The sequence below is a fragment of the Rhamphochromis longiceps genome, linkage group LG11, assembly GCF_057381845.1.
Source record: "Rhamphochromis longiceps isolate RC_006_pf linkage group LG11, R_longiceps_female_GT1.1, whole genome shotgun sequence".
NCBI lineage: Eukaryota > Metazoa > Chordata > Actinopteri > Cichliformes > Cichlidae > Rhamphochromis > Rhamphochromis longiceps.
In genome coordinates, this window is record NC_140567.1 from 15,769,785 (window position 1) to 15,792,510 (window position 22,726).

Sequence of the window (22,726 nt, forward strand, 5' to 3'; positions counted from 1 at the left end):
AGGGGAGTTTCCTGAGACAGGAAGACCTGAAATAGCGCACAGCTCGATCAGGCCTGAAGAAATGCTGCTGCTATTTTTGCATTTCTGTACTAGCAGGGAGGAAAAGAAACAATCACAACAATTCTATGCTATCCGCCGTCCCGTAGCTGTGCAGACAGAAATCTGAAGTTTGAAAGATAAACAGCAGAGAGCTGTAACGCAGGAATTCCTCCTTTAGCATTTTTAACCCATGATTATGGGTGTCCTTTCTTCTTCTTCTCCTTTTTTTCCCCCCTTTGCTTAGCAGTGTTTATTGGTTGTGGAGGTGAAAAAAATGATAGGCATTCCAAAAATGTCCTCTGCTCTGTTGACATGCCGCTGAAAGGCACAAACTCTCATTTAACTGCTAACCGTTCATTGTTCTGCATTACATAATAATGGCACTGTTGTAAACTGACTTTCCGGCAACTGTTAAAGTTTATTGACCATATATAATGGCATCTAAGAGCGGCACTCTGTTTTTATAGAGTGCCGTGCACAAATATGTAACTTGGACATTTTGCCACATGGTGGCTCTACTTCCCACTCTATAAAGGCTGATGAGCTGAGAAGCTGCAGCTTCACAAAGCACATTTCATCAGCAGATATTTACTGCAAGGCTTTAAAAGCACTACAATCACTCCTGAGCCTAAAATCCTTCAAGATATGGTTCTACACTTATGTTTCACATTATATTTTGATAGAATTGTTGGTCATAGCTTATTTAACTAGACTCCTTATCATCACATTAATTGATCCTCAGCTCTTTGCGTATATTATATATTATGTGGCATCTATAATGGAAGAGGGTTATTTCAAACAAATAAAAAGGGAATAAAACAAGATTAAGCCAATAGAAAATACTGTTTACTAACCCGAAAGCTCTCCAGAGTTTGCAGTACCCATCTCTGAGGCCTGGTCTCCAAGGGTGGAAGCTGGTGGAGAATCTCCATATCCCGGGGTGCTGGGCCAGCTGGGAGAACCTGACTCTGGGTCACTGGTGGAGCTCCATCGCTCATCTCTTGCGCTTCTTTCCTTGTCTCCAACAGAGGCCCTGCCTCCATCCTTCCTGTGAACCCGCTGGTGGACGATCATCTGGTGACGGCTGCGGAACACCTTGCCACACTCAAAGCACTCGTTGGACTTGCAGGAAGAAGCTTGCGACTGGGATGGGCGCCTTCTGTCCTGACGAGACGAAGGCCGGTACTCGGAATCACTGAGGCTGTCTGGTGTCCGGTCCCCTGAAGAGGTGTGGCTTCCCAAACCGGAGCTGCTGCGTCTACCCGAACTGCGTTTCTCTTGACCTTGCAGGACATAACGGCTGCTCTCCTTTTCAAAAACCACAGCAGCACCGGCTAGGGCTTCCTCTCCGATACTTCCTGCCCCGCAAGAGGCCTTGTAACTAGACTCTACCGGCTCCACAACCCTTCCTTTAGTGGCTAACTGCCAGGCCTGGTAACTGCAAACTGGATCTAGCTCTGGGATTCTTTGACCTATTATCTTTTCCTCACTTTCCTCCTCTTCATCCTGGTTCTTTCCCTCAAAAGGCTGGAGGTTTAAGTAGTCAAGGAAACGTTTCTTAGCAGCTGGGGAGTCCTCATCATCATCGGGCCTCCCTTGGCTCGGGGACTTCCTGCTATAGCCGAGACTGTGAACTTTATCGTGGGCTCTTAGGCTCTCTCTGTTGTGAAACAGGTTTCCACATTTGGAGCACATTTGGTAGACAGAAGTAACGGAGCCGGTAACAATATCAGGATCCTGGGCTACATCATTGATGGTGGCTGGATGCTCAGTTGACTCTGCTTTTGACCGTGACCTAGATTTGGTGTTGTGTGTTTTCATGTGAGATTTGAGAAACCACGCTTCGCGGAAACGTCTCCCACAGATGCGACAGCAGTGATCCAGGATCCCCGCGTGTTTCTTCATATGTGACTTCAAGAACCAGGACTGGGAGAAGACCTGACCACAAGTCTCACAAGGGAAGGTCCCGTCACTCTGGGGCTGGATGACGTCAGCTTCGGTCGCAGCCTCCTCCTTGACAGCGGTCTCCTCTTCTGTGTCTGCTGTTATGTGGACCTTCTCAATGTGGCTGAGGAGCTGGTCTTCCCGCTGGGCCTCGTAGCCGCACAAACGGCAACAGTAAGGCCGCTGCTCAGTGACGGACTTTTCCCTTTTCATGCTCCTCACAGGGACTTTCCTACGGGTTTCCTCACCGCCATCCCCATTTATCATCCGGTTACAGGCAGAGCTGCTCTTGGTTGGGCTGGTGCCTCCATCGAGACCCTCTGAAACCCTCATCTCCTCCTCCTCAGCAGCACCATCTTCATCCTCATTGGAGTGGTGGCTAGACAGCGTGCCCAGCTTGTGACTGCGAATGTGGACTTTGAGGTTGCCCTTCTGCGAGGCTCTGTGGTCACAGTAGGGGCATTTGTAAGGGCGCGCACCCGTGTGGCGTCTCATATGCTGCGACAAAGAGCTAAGGAAAGGAAAGCTGCGTCCACAGATGTTGCAGTCGTAACTCCCAGGAGTTTTGTCGTCCTCGGCCTCCATCTCATTTTTAGGGTTGGCTTTGTCTACGCTCAACTTCTCCTTCTGACCTCCTGACTGAGTCTCCATTACGTCCACACTGTCTCTGGGATTCATGGTATGAATTAAACTACCCTGTCTAGGTGGCCTTTCATAAGCTCAAAAAGTATTTATAACTACTGCTATCTGCAGCTGTACATCTAGAGATGTCTGATGCGTCCTTGTTGGCACGTTGAAAACACTATCTGCCTTCAATCATTCGATCAGGCTACTAATATAGCAGCTGAAGTCTAGTCACTGGATGCCACGCAATATAGCCATCCTCGGTGACTCAAATCACAAACAGCTACTTGTCATTTGCTCTCTCAGGGTCGAAAAGGTCGGCATATAATACCTGAGATTTAAACAATCTCTTTGTCAAAATAATGTGAAAGTTTCACGCAGTTTCATGTCATTGTGTCGGTGGAGTGGCATGTCTGAAGGTCTCTGCCTCAGAGGTGGTCATTCGCTACTCTTCTGGTCTTCATTGTACTGCCAAACGGCGAGCGTTCTTTAAGCGGGGACCCACACGTATACTATCCACCTGTGAATAAAAATGAGAAAGGCATGTTAGTTCAGCTGCAGCGCATCATTTCAAGAAGACTTTTAGTTTTCTAAATCCACCTCAACAAGCCACTGTAGTGGCTGTGTACACAGCCATAGATGTATATGCCACATCCGGGCTTATCAGATGCAAGGATCTCGGGGTCTGACATATTCTTATTAAAAAAAACAAAAAAAAAACAACCTTTATCCTGCTTGTTGGAGTTCCGATGGAAGAAATGTTAAAACGAAGCAACGAGGAATAACATTTGATATGTTGTTTATGATTTGTTACTTTGTGCTGACTTAATTATAAAGTCACTAACCTAACAAAGCTACACACGCTTGTGTAAGGTAAAGAAAGATGTCTTTGCATCTTTTACTATGATGTAGCCCTAACGTATAATTGTCTGTGTGTTAAATCTGCTTCATAACCATCACGTGCGTCCCTGAATTGTACCTCCAAAGCCATGTAAAGCTGCACAGCCCTGCGCAAATGGACTTGTTTTGTACATAGACTCCCAACAGATAAAGTCAGCAGTCACTGACAGCACTGCTGAGAAAAAGACACAATGAGCCAAATGACTCATCCATAGCTCTCATTTCAAGTCACACTTTAAAATGATGGACTAATTGTCACTTTTTGCAGCAGAACATTAAAAAAAAAAAAAAAAAAAAAAAAAAAGCAGCTGCAGAATCTTCCTTTTGAAGGTTTCATAATAGAACTATTACAGTTACTATCAACCTACAGTAAGCATTTTGGTATGAATATTTTATCATGAATGCAGTTCCATTCTCATAATAGCAATGTTTACAAGTTTAGCAAGTATAATGTATTCATATACATACCATAGTATGTATGGCTACCCTATTCAAAAAGCAGCTTCCTAACCTTTCTTGGACCTCAAAGCTCACTGTGGTGATAAGCACTTGACCTTCTTGCCCACCGAACAGTCTGACAAAAATGTACAGGGTTTAGGTGTGTGTTCGTGTGTGTGTGCGCGTGTGTGTCTATAGGACACTGTGAGTCTGTATCTTGCACTGTTCGCTGCCACTATGCACGTGGATGTGTGTGCAGTGATTGTGCACGAGTCGGGTGGGGATGTGGGTGGGAGGAGAGCGTGGGGGCTCTGACACAATGGCTGAGTCGACACTTTACACAATCGGGGTTGGAGTTGGGTGGGGGTTGTGCTGGAGGAGTGGTGGTGGTGGTGGTGGTGGTGGGGGGGTCGCTTTCACATCAGCAACATCAGCAGTGCCACCATATTCCCTCCCCACAGTGGCCTCATGCACCCGTCTCAACTGATTCTATCACATGACAGGGATCTTAAGTACACAACAGGAAGTGGCTCTTCAGACAGTTTGCTTTGCTCTATTTCTCGACTGGAGTTGAATGGGGTCAGAGAGAGAGTCAAACAGAAAGAGATAGATAAGAGAGAGCGATGAGACAAACAGAAACTTCCGTGTTGACTGCATACACAGTATTTCCATGAACAGGTGAAATACTGATTTTCTTAAACTGTTTGTGTCTACGACATTTCTTTATACCAATAATCCCGAAAATCCAGGCCTAACCTGAATTAGCCATAGTGTACCCTGAATACTGTTCAAAGTGCCTACTTTTCACCATATTGACGTTTTTCCTCATGGGCTGTCCCACTCTTTCACAATACTGATTAAAGGTCATTCACATCTTTATTCTTTTCTAACCGTCAGCTCATTAAAACATCAATGCATAAGGCAGCCCTGTTGATTTAAAACAAGGAAACATTTTCCTTTATAAAACCGGACATATCACATAAGTTACTATCACAAAACTCTCAAGCATGAAAAGATTTCCATGGGAAACCTGCCTGAAAGCATGAACTATGTGAAATCTGACTGACAACATTATTACAGGCTTATACATAAAGTGTCAGAACCCGTGAGCTGAGTTACTGCCGAGCTCTAATTATAAGTGGATAATTGATCATAATCATAAGAGTATAAGGTGGTGGAGGAGGAAAGTTAGCACCAGAACAATCATGTGTCTTAAATTCTTGCACTGAAAATGACTACCCTGCACCAAAGCTATCTATCTCTCAAGAATGATTTATGCTATTGAAATCAGCCTCAGTAGGCTACCATGCTTCCTCTGGGCGAGCTTAGTCTGCTAAGATTTATAGTGAAGACGTACCATTGCTGCCATAAGTGGAGCTGTGCCTCACATTACCCTGAAATAAAGTACTGTATCAGATCGAGACAACTGTCTAAACATAATACAGTTAATCATAATTTATTTCTGTTTAACTGAAAACTGTCAACCTGTAAAAGCATACACAGTGTTAAGGGCATGGCTTTGTGGATGGCAGTGACATGCATAACCCAAATGCAGGCGATTAAATATGGTAAATGGCCTGCATTTGTATAGCGCTTTACTTAGTCCCTAAGGACCCCAAAGCGCTTTACACTACATTCAGTCATTCACCCATTCACACACTGGCAATGGCAAGCTACATTGTAGCCACAGCTGCCCTGGGGCGCACTGACAGAGGCGAGGCTGCCGGCGCCACCGGGCCCTCTGACCACCACCAGTAGGCAAACACTGGGTTAGTATCTTGCCCAAGGATATTTGGCATGCAGCCAGGAGGCAGCCTGGGATCGAACCACCGACCTTCTGATTAGTGGCTGACCTGCTCTGCCACCTGAGCTACAGCCACCCCAAATATGACCTTTGTGGTCCTTTTCAAAGTTTTTGCTTATCAATTTAAAAAGATCTCAGTATGTAAGGCTCCAGGCAAACAGGCCTAGATAGTGGTCGGCAACCTTTTGGCAAACACCAGTTAACAAAAGGTTGTACTATACTGAAAACCCTCCGTGCAATTGCTTTGGTTGCTAGCAAGTTGCTATGGTCACCAACCGTTTGCAAGGAAAAACGGACTAGTCTGCAATCAGTTGGAAGCTACTTTCCAAATGAGAAATAAAATTGTGAAAAGTCCATGCGCAAAAGTTGTTCCTTTTGAAACGTGCGGGACGCAGCGTTAAAGCACAACTTTTATTTGAAGTCAAATGTTCTCTGTTTCAGGTTTGAATAGCAATTTTTCACCTTTTGCTACGCTCACTTGCAAGGAGTTTGCCACCGTCCATGCAAACTGCAGCAATTTGATGGAAACAAAAGCAACTCCAAGGTTTTTGGTGTCACACCCTCTTTGATACTGATTTTAGCTGGTGACAGACAGCAGCTGGTCAAAAGGTACACATTTTTTCCTAGCAAACGGAGGTTGACAGGGGGTTGCTGACAGGTCTCTAGGCCTGTGTGACTGAGGCCTATTGGATGCACTGGGCTTTGATGTCGTGTCGTGGATTTGCATAGAATTGATACAAGAGTTTGTCAGTTTATGAATGAATTACTAATGAAATCCTCATCTGTCTAAACTGCACTCTGTTTTTAGTGGCAACAAATGCTAACATGCTAATACAAAGAAAACTAGATAACAATAGACCTGCTCAATATTTCAATGCCATTTTAAGAATTTCAGCGCACTGCACTAAATTTAGTGTCACAGAGCCGCTAGCATAGCTGCTGATTTAGATCAGAAGCATTAGAAGTATCACTGTATGTAGAATAATTACTACTGTAAGTTCATGATCTGCATTTCATCTGTGCAGCCTCCTGAAAGAGCACCACAGTTTGCTGCTGTAATTGCTAAGCCCTTATTATTTTAACACCATGACCCATGGCGCAGTGTTTAATTTATGTAGCTATCTTAGAGAAGATATTCATAAACTGTTATATGAGCCAAATATTATCACGAGAAGACTCCAGTTGTCACTGTAACAGACAGAAATTCAAGTGATGAGGGACAATAAGGAAAACAAAGCCATCTACCCACAGCCATTTATCCACCTCAGTTTCCCCTCAATCTGTTCCATCTGCTCTCTGTCTCCAGCCTAATGTTACTCATTAGTACTTAGTAGTTTTTTCCAGTTCTGGCGCTAAAAACAGAGGATAATGATCTTATTTGCTATTAAATGGCCTTGCTGACTGGGGGTCAAGAGGGTTGGGAGGGGTTGAGACTATTCAACTGTAAGCCTGTCATCCACCAGACAAGCACATGTGCCAATTGAAATGTAATGAGATTAACCACCAGAAGGGAAACAATGCAGGCTTGTCGCCATAGAGGCTAAAGGATGAAGAAAAAAAAAAAAGACAAATTGGCTTAAGGAGAGAGAAACAGTCCAGGAGAGACAGAGAAAATGACCAATCATCAAAGTCATCAAAAACAAAAAGAGATAGAAGCTCTACTAAAGATCACCGTGGCACAATAAATGGATAGGAGTTTTTCTCTGAGACACGGAGCCCATTCCACTTTGTGACTGCCATTGACATCCTCCAGCTAATTAACCTCGTGCACAGTAAGAGGGGAGGAATTAATAGGACTGGAGATGGTGAGAGCACATAGCTGGAAAATGATCCTAGTTTACTGTGTTTAGTTCAGCTACTTCGTAACTGGAGTGTTTAACCTTTTTTTGGTTACTTGCAGGAAACAGATCGCCCTCAAACACAATGATCAGTCTAAACCCAGTTGGCAAAACTGCCACTCAGATATCAGACATGCCATTAACGGACACTTAAGCCTCCTTTGAGTCTCACACACTCAGCTGATAATGACTGCTGCATCAAATAAGAAGAAAAAAAAAAACAATCCTTTTCCTGTCTTCCTTCCTGACACGTTCACCTCAGCTGATCTGCCTTCTGAACGCCAAACCCTAGCAGTTGTAAACCGGTAAGAGGAGGAAATCCGTTCTCATTTTCCCAACCCTGCGCAACCTTTACAGAGCAGCTTGGCTCGTTTTCTTTGTTTTTTTTTTGTTTCTGGATCTTCCAGGGTTCACATCTGGAGAGAATCTCAAAAAACAAAAAACAAAAACTGTGTCAAACTGTGCAAGCAGAGGATCTGTTTACAGATTTGTTTTCACACAGCAGTGCCGTCGCAAAGGCAGACGTAAAAACCAAGCTTCATCCATTTAGATCCACCACTGGTAGCAAGGCAAGCACAATTTATTTAAGAGTACCAGCTGCAACAGCACCCTCTAGAGGCCGTATATTCTGCCTGCAGAGAACATGTGAGTAAAAGGCATGCTCCCATTTGGCTGCACAGTTTTTGCAACCGTTTGCTCGCCCTCGCCGTTTTGCTCTTTTGTGACAGAAAATGCCACCATTCTGCCTCCATCACAGCAGTCGCCTCAGAGGCGTCCACGGCACAAATCTCCCATACCCGGGTTTGAGGAGATTGGCTTTCATAACGCAGTCAGTCACTCACGCTGTCACCTTATCACTGGTAACGACTCTAGGTCATTCTCATGTGGGACATCCTTCAGCAGAGATGGGATCTGTTTCCCTCCCACACAGCAGCACAGAGATCAGCATTTGAGGTTATGAAAAAAAAAATAGACAGAGGGGGAGAAAAATAAAGAGTGGACCTTCTGTTAAAATAAACACACACACACACACACAAATACATGCAGGGGGAACTGTGGAATCAACAAGCAAAACAGAGGGGTCTTTTAATGTCCCATACACACACACATCTTTTGAACGTCCGTATATGCACAATGTTGGCTTTTACTACTGTTTCATACAGGCAGCATTGATAGCTTAACAGCACATACAGAAAGGGCTCTCTCACACACACACACACACACACACACACACACACACACACACACACACACGCACGCACACAGCTTCAGGGAGCATAACATACAGGGAGCACTTTACAAATAAACTTACTATCCTCTATACAGTTGCTCATAAAGTGGAGACATTCAATGCTCAGAGTGGGACAGAGGCGATGGAGTCTTAAACACTCACACACACACACGCAGTGTATTCTCAGACCAATCAATAATCCATTATGAACAAACTGCTCTTCACCTCCCACCCAGCTCTAAACTGGCAGACAAAGAGGTCTGCTGTATGTGCCACGATGAAGAGAGAGAAATAGACCACAGCCGGATAGGCATCTCTAACACACACCTACAGGATGTTCACAAAAAAAAAAAGAAAAAAAAGAAAAAAAAAAAAAAGAAACACACACACACACACTCACACAGAGTTCTGGCATTTTTAGGGTAAAAATGCCGTAGCTGGGAAAAAAAACAAACAAAAAAAGAATCAACTTTTTGTGGTTCACAGATCAGTCTCTGCTCCAGTTGCTGTTAAGTACTATTTATTGACTTACATGCCATATACCAAAAATCCTGTCAGCAGCTGTGAGAAGGAAACACACATAAAACTTTCTTTCTTCACTCTAGAAAAAAAAAACATGTTGTGTCAGTAAAATATGTTCAGAATTGTGTACATTATTCCTGCACTGCTAAGAAATGTATGTCATCATCCCTGCAACATTTTTCACATATCTCCACCATAAACCAAAAATATGCTTGTGTGTGTGTGTGTGTGTGTGTGTGTGTGTGTGTGTGTGTGTGTGTGTGTGTGTGTGTGTGTGTGAGAGAAAGCTAGACAGGAGATTGACTTCCTTTAGAGATGAACTGCAGATGGATGTGGTCCAGATGTGGGTTCAAGACTTTTAGTCCCATTTTGTGCTGGATTCTTCCTGGTAATGCTAGCTGCGATACCCACAAATGACTAGTTTTAAATGACTTGTTTTGATTCTGGCTCAGACTGTCTGTACCCACTCATGCCTGATTCTTCTGATTGTGTATTTAACAAATTAAACATAGTCTAATGACAAGATCTGACCTCCTCCATTTTGCCATCCTGCACCCCACCCCTAAAGAATTTGGTGTTCTCTGAACGAGGTCTGGCAGAGTTTGACTGACTCCAAACTGAATCCCACTTAGGGCTAATCTATAACCAGATCTCTGACCAATCAGGGTCCGGTGTGGGCTGAGTGATATTATAGTTTTCCCTCTCTTCCTTCTCTTGTCAGAGCAGGTCATTCTCATAAGCAGGAAGAGCAGTGGGGGGTTTTGTGGCATTGTTGGGGTCTCCAATTCCCATCCTATCCCTGGTCCCATCCCTACGCCCCCCACCCATCCCTTAAACCCAGCCAGAACAATAGAGGGGGTCCATGCTGTCTGTCTCTCCTCAAGCCGCCACCCCCCCTTCTCTGATAAATAGACTGAGAAGGGACCCTGTCTGCCTACTCTATTTGCGTGAGAAGGGCCTTTTGGACAGAAAGATCCCACTGGGTCTCTGTTTATGTATGTGCGCTTTTGTGTGTGTGTGTGTGTGTGCGTGCGTGCGTGCGTGCGTGCGTGCATGTATGTGTGTGTTTAGGAAGTGGCAGGTGTTTGGGTCAGTACTGTCATGTTACATTTTAGTGACCCACCCATGCTTGTGGGATTACTGGACGGGTCAGGAAAAAGAAGAGTGCAGTTCTCAGGCCCACACACTAACCAAACACACTGCAATGGAGGCTTTTGTCTTTCAGTACGATTCACTGTGGCTGCAACTGCAATCAAAAGAGACACCTGTTTTTTTAATTTATTTATTTATTATTAATATTTTGGGGTTTCTTGTGTATCACATGAAAATGGATAAAGGCCAGTACTTTTGTCCCCCCTGCCAAGAATTGTGAGAACACTACATTTTCCATTGTTTGATACCTGCTCCCACAAGTATAAAGCCAACAAGCGCTGCCTGCTCTTATGGACCCAACCATCTTCGGCTTCCTCTGTGTGTGTGTATAAGTGTGTGCATATTTCCCTCCCCCTCCTTCTCAAACTCTGCCTGTTTTTCTCACACCGCTCGTTAACCCCTGGGTGCTCCTGCCCACAGTGCCCCCCTCAACACACACACACACACACACACACACACACACACACACACACACACACACACACACACACACACACACACCGTCTCTAGCCCTCTCCTAAACCACAGCAGCATTCCTCACACACATACACAAACTAGGATCTACTGTCACCATGCAGCGCAGACTAAACCATCATAACCCTCGCGTAAATTACCTCCAAGTTCAAAAACGAGCAGACACGTTTCTTGCGAAAGACAAGACTTCTTGTGCAAGACTGCGTTTTTTAATCGTTGGTTCCTAAGCCACTAAACCTAACTTTAACCCCGAGCCCAACATTAATCTAACCACAACCCCTAAATCCAAGTCTTAATCCTAAAGCACTGGAGTGGATGTAAGGATGATTAGAATGTCCTTATATAAGGGGATCTTTTTTGATTTTCCCTTACATGGAAAGACATTTAGGGCCACTCAAGCAGAACCGTTCTGCACACAAAAACAAACAAGTCATTTAGAGAGTCGCAGCAGTGTTTGATCAAAGATAAGACGTTTCATTCTTTACTGCTCGGATCTGTGTGAAAGGCCGCAAATGCAACTCGTTTATATGCTTTGTCTCAGGGTAAAACTGAAGGCATTAGGGTTGGGAGAAAGATGAAGAAGCACAGTGGCGAAGGCACTATAGCCACTCGTGCAGTAGAGTTAAATTGAAACTTCTCCATCTCTTTTAACCCCACTCCCTACTGTCCACTCTCCCTGCCTTCTTCATCCTCTTCCTCTGCACTCTCCTCAGTCTCGCCCGCAGCCCCGCGCGACCTCTGCAATCTCTCTGAAGTGTAATTAGACCAGCGACCTCAAAGTTGGCCACCAGTCTTCCACCCTGTCACACTTTCTGATGTAACCCTTTTATTTTGTGGCTTGCTGAGGCGAGATAGTCAGGCGGTTAGCGAGTTTGCGCACAGGTGCAAACACGTGGAGATGTCGCTTGCACACAATCAACGTGGGAGAGGGATAGAGTAAATTTTGTATTGATCAAGCTGTTGCATACTAATGGGCGTCTCTGAGCCTGCGCTAAGTCGCCCAAACAACAGCACAAAGACCGAGCATCACTGAGACAACAGCCAAGAAGATCTTTTTGTAATCGACTCACAAAAATCACAATTAACTAACTTATTGCTTATTTTACCAGCTAGCTATGGCAATGCGATTTATTAAAGGCCTTGTGTTTATCATGATTCCCCTTGCAGCTTTTTAGAAAGGCTGAAATTTTACTTCAGACTGGAGAGTTTCCACAAACATTATCTCAAATTTCAACATCACCCTCCTCAGCACAGTATTTAAAATGTGTTAGCGTCCAATGTTCTGCTGGAAAACGTAAAAGGTGTCCATGCCGAGGTGTTGCATTAGGTGTCTCTCAGAATATGTGGGGCGGTTTTGTGTGTGTGCTTGAATACAGTTTGTTTGGCTGCTGATTTGCTTGGTTATTTGCTTTTTCGTTACTTGCTGTGCTTTTCTTTTCAAACCTTTACCTTTGGGCAAAATCTGAAGATCACATCCTGCAAGAGTTGTCAAGAGCACATATGAGAACCAAACAGGGCAACAGATCTGTTTTTGAGTCTTTTTGTGTGTGTGTGTGTGTGTGTGTGTGTGTGTGTGTGTGTGTGTGTGTGTGTGTGTGTGTGTGTGTGTGTGTGTGTGTGTGTGTGTGTGTGTGTGTGTAAAATACAGGATGGGAGGGTTTCCACAGAAATCTCCTGATGGCTCTACTACAGAAATAGTGTGTGGGCTCAAACAGCCAGTTGTTGTTGTTGTGGGGTGTTCACACACTGAAATAGAGTACAAGCACACACACACACACACACACACACACACACACACACAATAAACTAACAAAACTCCAAACAAAGTAACCTCAGGGCAAAATTCAATTACTTCCCTTGGAAAAACTGCTACGTAGAATACAAAAAAAGTTTAAAGACATAGTTGTATGTGGATTTGCGAATAAGAGCGTAGAATAAAAGTAATGCCATGCTCACTTTTTTTTGCTTTTGTGGATGGGAGCGTCGCAGGTAATTATTATAGCTATCATATAGCTTGTTTTAATGGTATATGACAAAAATATCAGGCATAATAAAGTCATGGCTAGCTTGCTGAATTAATGCCCACTGACATGGTGCATAACTGTTGTTTCTAACAATGTCAGAGTTACACTATAGTGGAAGTAAGATTCTCAATAATTGCACCAGACTACAGTCTACGCACATTTCACACAGGAACTTCACTTATTTTTGGTCAGTTCAGTTATACAGCTTTGAATGTTAGGTGGTAGGCAAACATAGCAGAGCACACTGGCGTAGCATTTCTATCCATCTGTGTGTGTGTGCGTCAGCTGCTTAAACTTAAAAGTAAATGTAAAGCTGTCAAACAATAATAATATATAGGTAAATATATAGCTGATACATTTAAATAACTGAGTAGTCAAATGTGCATGAAAACACTTTGTTGTGTGTACTGCTAAGTTAAAGCTAAGCTACATTAATAACCGAACCCAAGCCCACACAAGTTTCACATTCTTTTGAAACACTTAACCTGTTCCACAGATATGAAGTCACTGCCAGCAGATCATTAGCTTAATTAGCGCTCCTTCTTTTAGCCGATACCTTGAACTTCTGATTGTTTTTGGCCTAGTAGGTAAGTGGCACTTCCCCTTTATAAACCCACGAGGACTAAATATTCAAAGACACCGTGAAGAAAACAAGTTCATAAGCATTACTTTCTATAATGAAGATTTCTAATATAGCACACAAAAAAGAAAAAAGCCAGACAAAGACAAAGGTCAGGTAATGATGCCCACATTTGCAGTGTTTAACTTAATTTATCTCTGTGTAAATACCTGTCCAAATTATTAGAGAAAACTAGAGCTTACTGAGTAGTTTCTGATGCACTATTTTTCTAGAGGTACTTATCCTCGCAAACCTCTCAGATGAGGGGGAAACCACTACTTAGCACAGCCATACAAATGTAGAGCTACAACTTGGCCAGTCACCCATTTGCTCACTGAGTAATGATGTAGCTCACACAGAAGTACCTTTAACCTGCATTACATCTGAAGGCCACCAGATGGTGATAGTTGTGATTGCAAAAAGACTTCAGCTCTATAAAAGTCTATGGGGAAACAGATTTCTGACTTAGCCCTCGTAAACATTTTACTGTTTAATTTATGGGCTCAGTTACTCATTTTGGGTCGTATTGGATAAACAATAGAGTCTATTTTGTAATCTATTTTTCAAAATAGAGGATTATCTGTGGTATGAAACCACACTGAAACTCACTGGCTAACAACTGGTCAGAGGTCTTTAACCAAGTAGGTTTAGAGTCAGACCCGCCCCTCCTCATCACATCTGGGGGGTAATTTGGCTCTCAGGATGACAACAATGGAAACGGTCGGGGGTGTTAAAAGGGCACTTCAAAAACAAATAGGTAATGTCACAGCAGTTACAGTCATCTTTTACACAGACTGTGCTACTTGTATTGTTAGTAAACCACAATAATTTAAAGAACAGACATGGTTTGCCATCTTCAAAATGAAAATTTGCAGTAAATAACTGAAAACAAGATTTGTTTTTTGTTTGTTAACCTGTAAAATTTGAAATTTGAGAAAACATAACAAGTTTAAATTTAGGACTGGTTTGTTTGTTTTTTTGTTTCCATGCTGTAAGAGTGCGTTTAAAAGAACAAAGAGACAATTTGCAGCGACGTAGCAACATTAGCTAGGAAGCTAAGCTAAGCAAATTTTCTTAGTTTGGAAGCTAAGCTAATTTGCTGGTGCTAGATTAACATTTACTGCACAGGCAAGAGAGGTGTATCAGTATACTTTTCTATTTCTTTCCTAAGCTAACACGTTTTTAGCATACAAAGCAAATGTCTATAAAATCACTGACCTAGAAACATAGTGGGCCTTGGGGGATTATTACAGTGGGAATATGAAAGTGACACCACCGCAAATATAAGATTCCACAAAGTTCACTGAGGTTACTGTAAACTTATTATTGACCATTATGAGGAATATTCCGGGAGTTGTTTATGTGTCCGTGTGTGTGCACGTGTGTGTGTGTGCACGTGTGTGTGTGCACTGACTGTAACATCTGCCCAGGATTTCATAGCCAAAAATAATTTTGAAAAAAAGAAGCAACAAGCAGGAATTGGGGATGCAAGATGAGAATAACAAACATTGTTAGTCTTTCATGTGGGACAGAGTTTTTCTAAAGAGCGCACTAAAGCTACATGCCATATTTCAGGCTGTGCACAGGCTGACAGGCATTACTGTTAGTGTGAGCTTATGTGGCTAGGTAGTTGTGATTGATGGCTGTATAAAAAGAACTGGAGATCCCATCTGGGTCACGTCTTATCAGGCTGACTGATTCACATTGATGAAATCATGCTGGCTTGTTAACCCGCCCAGTGGAAAAACCCTAAACCAATACAGAGGAAAACAAGGCAGCATCAGAAACAAGAGAGGGAGATAGATGCATGTCAGGGAGAGTAGAAAAGGCTGAGCAAATAATGAGAAGGAGGGCAGCAGAGGGAAGATAAGTGGTAAATAGTGATGTAAAGTCATGGCAGGAGATGGATTAGGATAATAAGAGCTGACTGAGAGGAGCGAGAAGGGAAGATGTGGGAGATCGAGGTAGAAAGAGAGAGTGTGAGAGCTGCAGCGTTGGAGCTGCACACTGCAGATGTCCATTTTACAGGCGTATGCAATATTTTTAGGAATTTGGACTGCAAATCACCACTGTCTGTTGAGAAGATTGGTAAGAGAAAAAAAAACTTTTAGCTCATTAGTACTGCATTTTCTCCCTTTTTTTTTTGCTTGTAATCAAATTCTTCAGGAGAGCAGAGTCCAAACACCAATACCAGACATCACAGCGATTATTTGCAGAGTAACCACAGCACAGGAAATTGGCTAGAATGCACTGTCTCTTAACATTCATCCAACAGTCCTACAGAGACAATCTGCTAGTATAGTTACACTGTAACAACCCCCTCCCCTCTTCCTCCAACCAAGCTGTGCAGCTCAAATGTGGATGTGTGCGTGTGAACATGCATGTCTGTTTGTCACGTTTCATATACCTGCATGAGCTCTTAAACACAGGAAATTTTCTTACTTTGTTTTGATATATTTTACTTGAAAAATATTAAATCAAACAGGCAACAACAACAACAAATCTCCCACTACAGATTTCTAATGTTTGTACATAACAGTGAAAAAAGAGATCTAAATCTGCTACTATATATACTGATGGAACATCTGTCTTCAGAGGTTTAACTGAACAAGCTTGTTTCAAAGAAGCAGCAGCCAAAAGTCACATTTGACAAGTTTTCTTGCAAAACATGACAAAAAAAGGAAGATGAACAACACCTGCGTAGGTGACACACAAAAACTCCAAAACATGAAAAACCTGTGAATGACTAAGTAAATTACATCCAAGACACTTCAAGTGTTTCTAACAGATGAATATACATATGACAAAACAGGGAGGAAAACACTCCATATGCATCTAAATCAGCCCACAATGTCAGTTTATTTTCCCTCCAGATGCAGGTGGGCCTAAGAAAACCAGATCACTTCATTCTACTGGCAAACAAGCAGAATTATGCAAGCTGCCTGTTTGCAATAAAACTCCATGCCACAACCTGATCTGCACCAGTTGCACTGTTTACATAGTAGTGGGTTTACCATATTGACATGTAGAAGCAAGCAGAACGTATACTGGCATGAACGTCAGGCTGCCACCCTGTCTAGTAATAGGTTATGTGATAACAAATAAGTTAATGATAACAAATTGCTGTATTCAAGTATCTTGTACATGCAGTGTATGAGTTTGTGAAACTATAACAAAATCTCTAATACTTCTGAAACACTAGGTTTTCAGACTTTTTGAACAACAGTTTTAGTAATGAAATAATTTTTGTAGTTCTTATATTTTCCTGTTATTTATTATTGCTAAATAAAAACTGAAGCTTTCAGTAGAAAAATCATTCAGTGGTACTTTTCATTTGTAAGGTCTGTAGTATACAATATTAAATTCCTTGAGGTGATAGCTGCTGGGCATCAGCGCTATATTATTAAAACAGTTGAATTTTATATATTTAGCACCTCACTGACTGATGATAAACATGGATTATCATAGTACTTTGATTCCGATTGAAACATGATGGCAACAAAGGTATATAACAACTATAAAGAGTAGCCTACTTGCCCACATAACCTTTGCTCTGTACAATCACACACAGTTCCATCATTAAGTTAGCTTGACATCTCTAGTTTGTAGAAATACCTTTTTTGGCTAACGTTTGTGTTCCAAGATAAACTCTACACAATGGTAAATGGTAAATGGTAAAATGGTAAATGACTTTCCATTAACTTTTATTGACGTTCGAGTATTTATTGAGATAATACTTTCATGAGCATAACCTGTACTAAATGTGATTTTCATTGAGCACCAAATTTTAATTTGTTAGCAAATGTAAACATGTTAAGATGCTAAATCTGGAAGGTTAGCATGTGTTACCTCTTTTAAAAATCACAAAGAGCATGCTGTTACTCTAGCTATTGATATGCTACCATGCTTCTGGTAGCTTACCTCAAAGCAACTTTGGGGCTAATTATGGCCTCAAAGAGTAATAGTGTGTTTAGACTCTTTCAGAGTCAGGCTTTGCCTTTTTCTTTAGCTGTCACAGTGTGTTCATGGAGCTACAGTAGTCTACAACAGACTTTATGAAGTTAATGAGCAGTGTTGGGTAAGTTACTTTAAATTAGTAACTTAGTTACATTACTAGTTACTTCTATCAAAAGTAACTCAGTTACCTCAAGTTATTCGTTACTTTCAAAGTAACTAGTTACTAGGGAAATTAACTTTGGTTTTATTCAGAATTCTCTTATTAATGTGTTGGTTCCCTAACTGGATACCAGCAAGGATGCCAGTCTTCTAGCTTGCTTACATGTTAGTGCTATCCTGCCACAAATGCACTGTGTCACCTAATGGCCTGAACCTAAAATGTCAGTGTAGTAGTGTGAGTGCAAGTTAATGATGAAATGAATGAAACTAAATTAGAAATGAACAATGTTTGTTTTTGTGTCTCACTTTTTATCTGTCTATTTTAATCTATTTCTATTGTTTCAAACCTCTATAAATGCAAACACATAATTTTGGGGTTGGTGCAACAGTGTTATAAATCTAATCTTTGTACGTAGTATCACTAGGAAGAAGCAGTGGATAACAAAACACGACATAAACTTTTGAAAGGTATATTTATTTTTATCATTGAAATGGGTAGAAAGTATACTTTTAGCAGTGCCAACACTAAACTGTACCTCAGACCATTTAGGAGCTGTAGGTATCAAAATAGTGCAAATAATTTAGTGCAAAAATGGTTCAACATAAACACAGTGAGGTTTGTCCATTCTTTGTAAACTTAACTGAAAACAGCTGAACTGCACCAACTGGAGACCTCATGTTCAGTAATGGCGGGCAAACTTAAAAGTATTTTCAGCCTCACAAAGAAAAATAAAATAATAAATATTTTTAGCCACATAAATAGTCAATATTTAACCAAAATAATATTTCCTCCAGTCAGGTCATGTAGATAAATCAAATATGATGGTAGATTTAGTGCTTCAGTGGTCTAAGATTCTAGCCTACGTCACAGCGTCACGTGCACTTTTTATGTCCAACACGGAAACTGCAGTCGTGGTGCTTTCGATTGTACTCGGAACTCGGAAATTCTGCCTTCCGAGTAGGAAGATGTAGGTAACTCCAGACTGCAGATGAGCTGCATATGTGTTTAATAGTAATTTGTTTTTGTAGAGGGCTAGCAAAACAACCGTTTTCGAGGGCGTCGCCATATTGGAACCCCGACTTCTCTGACGAGGCTAACCAGAACGCCGTTTACTCGAGTGTGACATCATTCCCAGGTCCGTGTTTCAATTTCTGAGGTAAGTCGAACGCAACACACGAAGTAACGAATAACGACCCTATCTAAATCCCAGAAACGATAAACGCGTTCCTGATTTTGGCATAATAACTAGTTACTGTGCTCGTTACCACAATAATAACGCAGTTACTGTAACGCGTTACCTAATAACGCATTAGTCCCTACACTGCTAATGAGTTAGTTTATCATTCAATTCTGGACAGAACATATTGTTCCTGAAATATTATGTCTGGTGCACCAGTGGTTAAGGCATACCACACAACCACAATGGCCATGGTTCAATTCATGATCAGAGAAACTTTGTAGGATCTTTTAACTCACTGTGTTCCATACCTTTCTATTGTGTTAACTTTTTTAAAAATGTAAGATGAAAAACCTCCTGAAGGTCAAGTCAAACTGTAGAAAAAAAGGCTGTCTGGCAGCTTTGCCTGTGCTCGATCTCGATGAACTCTTTAACTTCCAGGAGATATCTGACTGAATTTGAATTAAGTTTTGTCTATCGCACCAAGATGACTGTATATTATATTAAAGAAAAACTCTAAGACAACGAAGGGTTAGAGTTATGTGCTTAGCCATAACCATTCAAGTTATGTAGTTGTAGCAATCTACCCATCAAGTCTTCTTTTCAGTGAACAATCAATTTTGTATTCTGATAATGAAAGTCTGAGAAAAAGCCCAAATTCTTAATTGTAGCAGCTTGACGCAGCTCACCACTTAATGTTGAGTCATTAAATTGGACAGGCAGCTGAGGATAATATAGGAGAAGGCAAATATTGCATCAAACAGTGATGTTTGCACAGCTTTCCCTAAAGAGATCAGAAACCTCCAGTGGGAGCTGCTTGCATTACCCAGGCCATTTAAACCAGGCAACCAGCCACCTAACCACTGCTAAAAAGCAACAGCTCACACATGAAGTGAGGGACAGAGGATTGAGGATTACACACAGTCCCCCTCTCCAAACCGCACCAGTGGACAACTTTACACAACACATTGTACTGACTGAAGATGGCAGGATGGGTTACTAAAAATGGACACAGCTAACTTCTAATAAGAAACATAAACACATGGAGGCAGACACAAAGTCTGCTGATAAACCTGCATTTGCAATAATATCAATTCAAGATAAGCAGGGCTCTACCATACAAAAAGGAAAAAAAAAATATGGCACTGTCATAGCAACAAATATAGTTTAGGATCATATATGTGGTCGTACACGTGGACAATAATGTGGAAGCATTGGAAAGAGTCAGGGCAAGAGACTAAGAAAACTAGTTGCTTATATTTCCAGTGTGATGCAGCCTAATTAATTACGTATTTATTGTAGAATTAACCAATACCTCATGCACTGAACTGATCTAATAAGGCAGTCTAAATTAGTTCCACACATTTAGTAGCAGCACTTGTTTTAAGCTGCCCATAACAATTCCATTGACGTTTGAAAATAGAAACAGAAGTTCTAAATTTGAACTTAAATTTGGCCCAAACTGATTTTTTTTGCTCATACAAGTACTCTAATTCACCCACACAGCTCCGTAAAACCTCCTCCTTAGTTCTACCTCTCATGGCACAGAGCTTGCTGCCCAGATACTTAAATCTGAGTACACCACCTGTTTCTGGGACACAAACCAAATTAAAAAAAAATCAATATGCATTTAAAGGAGTCATATCAGTATATGTACAGCAGTAAGCCAGTACGACGTTACAGATAGCACAACTATAGCAGTGGTTTAAGGGGGAATTTACATCTCACAGTGGTCTCAGTATGATTCAGTGTAAAGTAATGCATTTACTGCATTAAAATGTTTTGGGAGTTTTTTGACCCACTTCCAGATTCTAGTTTCTAGACGAGTCCTGACCATGAGGAGTTCTGACCTTGAGTCTCCTGTTTCTGTGTTTGAGATTATGCCCGAGATTATGACTCTGTATATGGGTCAGATTTTTTGTATGATTTATTAAGGTCTTATTTTCAAGGGAAGCCCGCCTTTTGTGACCATCCTTAAGACTATTAATTAGGTGATTTTGTACAGTTGGTCAGGTATAATCTGATGGGATTAGCGGCTACGCTCTTTAAATAGAGGTCTGCAGCCAGGGATTAGATGATCGCAGCCAGTTGTATTTAAGAGCAACAGATTTTCATCTCCTCGGTTTTAGTTTTAGGGTAAAAGAGCAGAAACGGCCACTGCGCTGTTTGTTGCTATGTGCAGCATTTAAACGTGCAAATATTGAAATGAAAATCTGGGGTATTTGCTCTGCTGGCCTCATTTCTTTTTAGCAGGGAGTTTGTTAATAAATCTTTGCTATTGGGATGGGATTAGCTGGCATGGTCTAGGGCTGGGGAGGGCAGTACCAGGGGCCCTTTTACCTTCCTCCCTTCAACCATCCTCCTCACATCTGGATACAATGTAGGAACAGGGCACTGAGGCCAGGCAGATAGCTAAAGGGAGGCTGTCTGTGTGCTGAGGGATTCTTTACAAAGCGTCAAGAGTGTTGTTGCATCTGCTGCTAGTAGCTGTGGATGTTGGGGTGTTAGGGTTGTGTGTTGTGGATGGGGGGTGGGGGGAAAGGTGGGGAGGGGGTGCTAAAAAGCTCCCTATCTTTGGTCTCTTCTTTCCTGTGTAGTTGACTGCAAGGCCCGGAGCAACAGACGAACAGAGAGACAGCTGGGAACAGAGGTAAAAAGCAGACAGCAACCAGGAAACACAATGGGAGACCAAAAACAGGTTTCTGTTCTTAACAGGCTAAATGCACTGGATATGATGCTGTCAAAGATTAAATACAGTTATAACTGTGATATTACTAAATGAATACTAAAAATGAAAACCACTGAAGCTGCAGATTTTTTTAATCTACACAAAGTTTTTCCCAAATTCTCACACAAAGGCAACTTTGCCACCGACTGTCCAGAATGATGTGTGTGATGTTAGTAGGAGGTAATGTTGCCTCCAGCTAATAGCCTCAAACACTCAAGCAGGCTCAGTAGCTGATTAAGTCAGATCACTTCTTTCAATTTTCATACATCCATTTCTTTCTTTCTTTTTCATATTGTCAGATTTGTAGTCTTTAGTCCCAACTGATGCTAACTCAAGTGGCAGCACCTGAGGATATTTGTTAGACTTCTCATTGTTCCCTTGGGAGACAAAAAAAAAATCTTTTAGTAACTTTTTTTCCTCTTGAAAGCGAACTTTACTTTTAATATTACATAATAGTTTGATCTAAGAAATAGACAAACATAGGCAAAGAGCTCAACTAGTCTCTACATCTTCAGCTGGTCTCACTTGAAAGAGCACACAATGCAACGTATGTCACTCCCAGTCATAACAACGCTTCAGTATTTGTGCTACTTCTGACTGCAAACTATAACCTACCAGCCATATGGAACAGACACAGAAAGATAAAAAAAAGTTAAAGTGATAAGGTTGTTTTCCCTTCTCCTTCCATGTACAGGAGAATCCTCGAGAGCAGATCACAGACACGCACATGGCCTCCAATCTGCATCCAGATTGATTTCATCACGCATGCATGCTTGCAATTCACCTGGATGTCTGAGCCACACTGAGATTTCGGGTGAGCTGGCTAGTCTTTGGGCGACCCTCTTCCCCCTCACCTCTGTCCTCAGTGAACCTGACGCCTGCTTGACCCAGAGCACCTCCTGGTCCTACTTCCTCAGTGCCTCAGAGATGATGTAATCACTGTTCTATGACTGTCCCTCTTCTCCAAGAGGGCTTTAATTTTGCTATAGTTGAATAGATAGTGGTCTCAGAGTAAATATTACCCAAATTTGGATGTTTTTCTGTTTTTGTTTCTTTGCTCTTTCTTGTTATTCATTCTATTGATTCATTTTGAGA

The 22,726-nt window shown here is 41.8% G+C and overlaps 1 protein-coding gene across 6 annotated transcripts in view; it reads right to left on the reverse strand.

Annotated features, from left to right (window-relative positions):
• LOC146658748 (zinc finger protein 516-like) overlaps positions 1 to 22,726 on the reverse strand; it is a 50,630-nt gene that overhangs the window by 17,690 nt on the left and 10,214 nt on the right. For all 6 annotated transcript variants that reach the window (XR_014913751.1, XM_085422469.1, XM_085422470.1 and 3 more), the window contains exon 2: positions 894 to 3,127. Coding sequence is in view for 5 of the 6 variants with exons in the window: in XM_085422469.1 (XP_085278595.1) it covers positions 894 to 2,661 (1,768 nt within the window). In the remaining variant the exon portion in view is untranslated. The remainder of the gene's footprint in view (positions 1 to 893; positions 3,128 to 22,726) is intronic.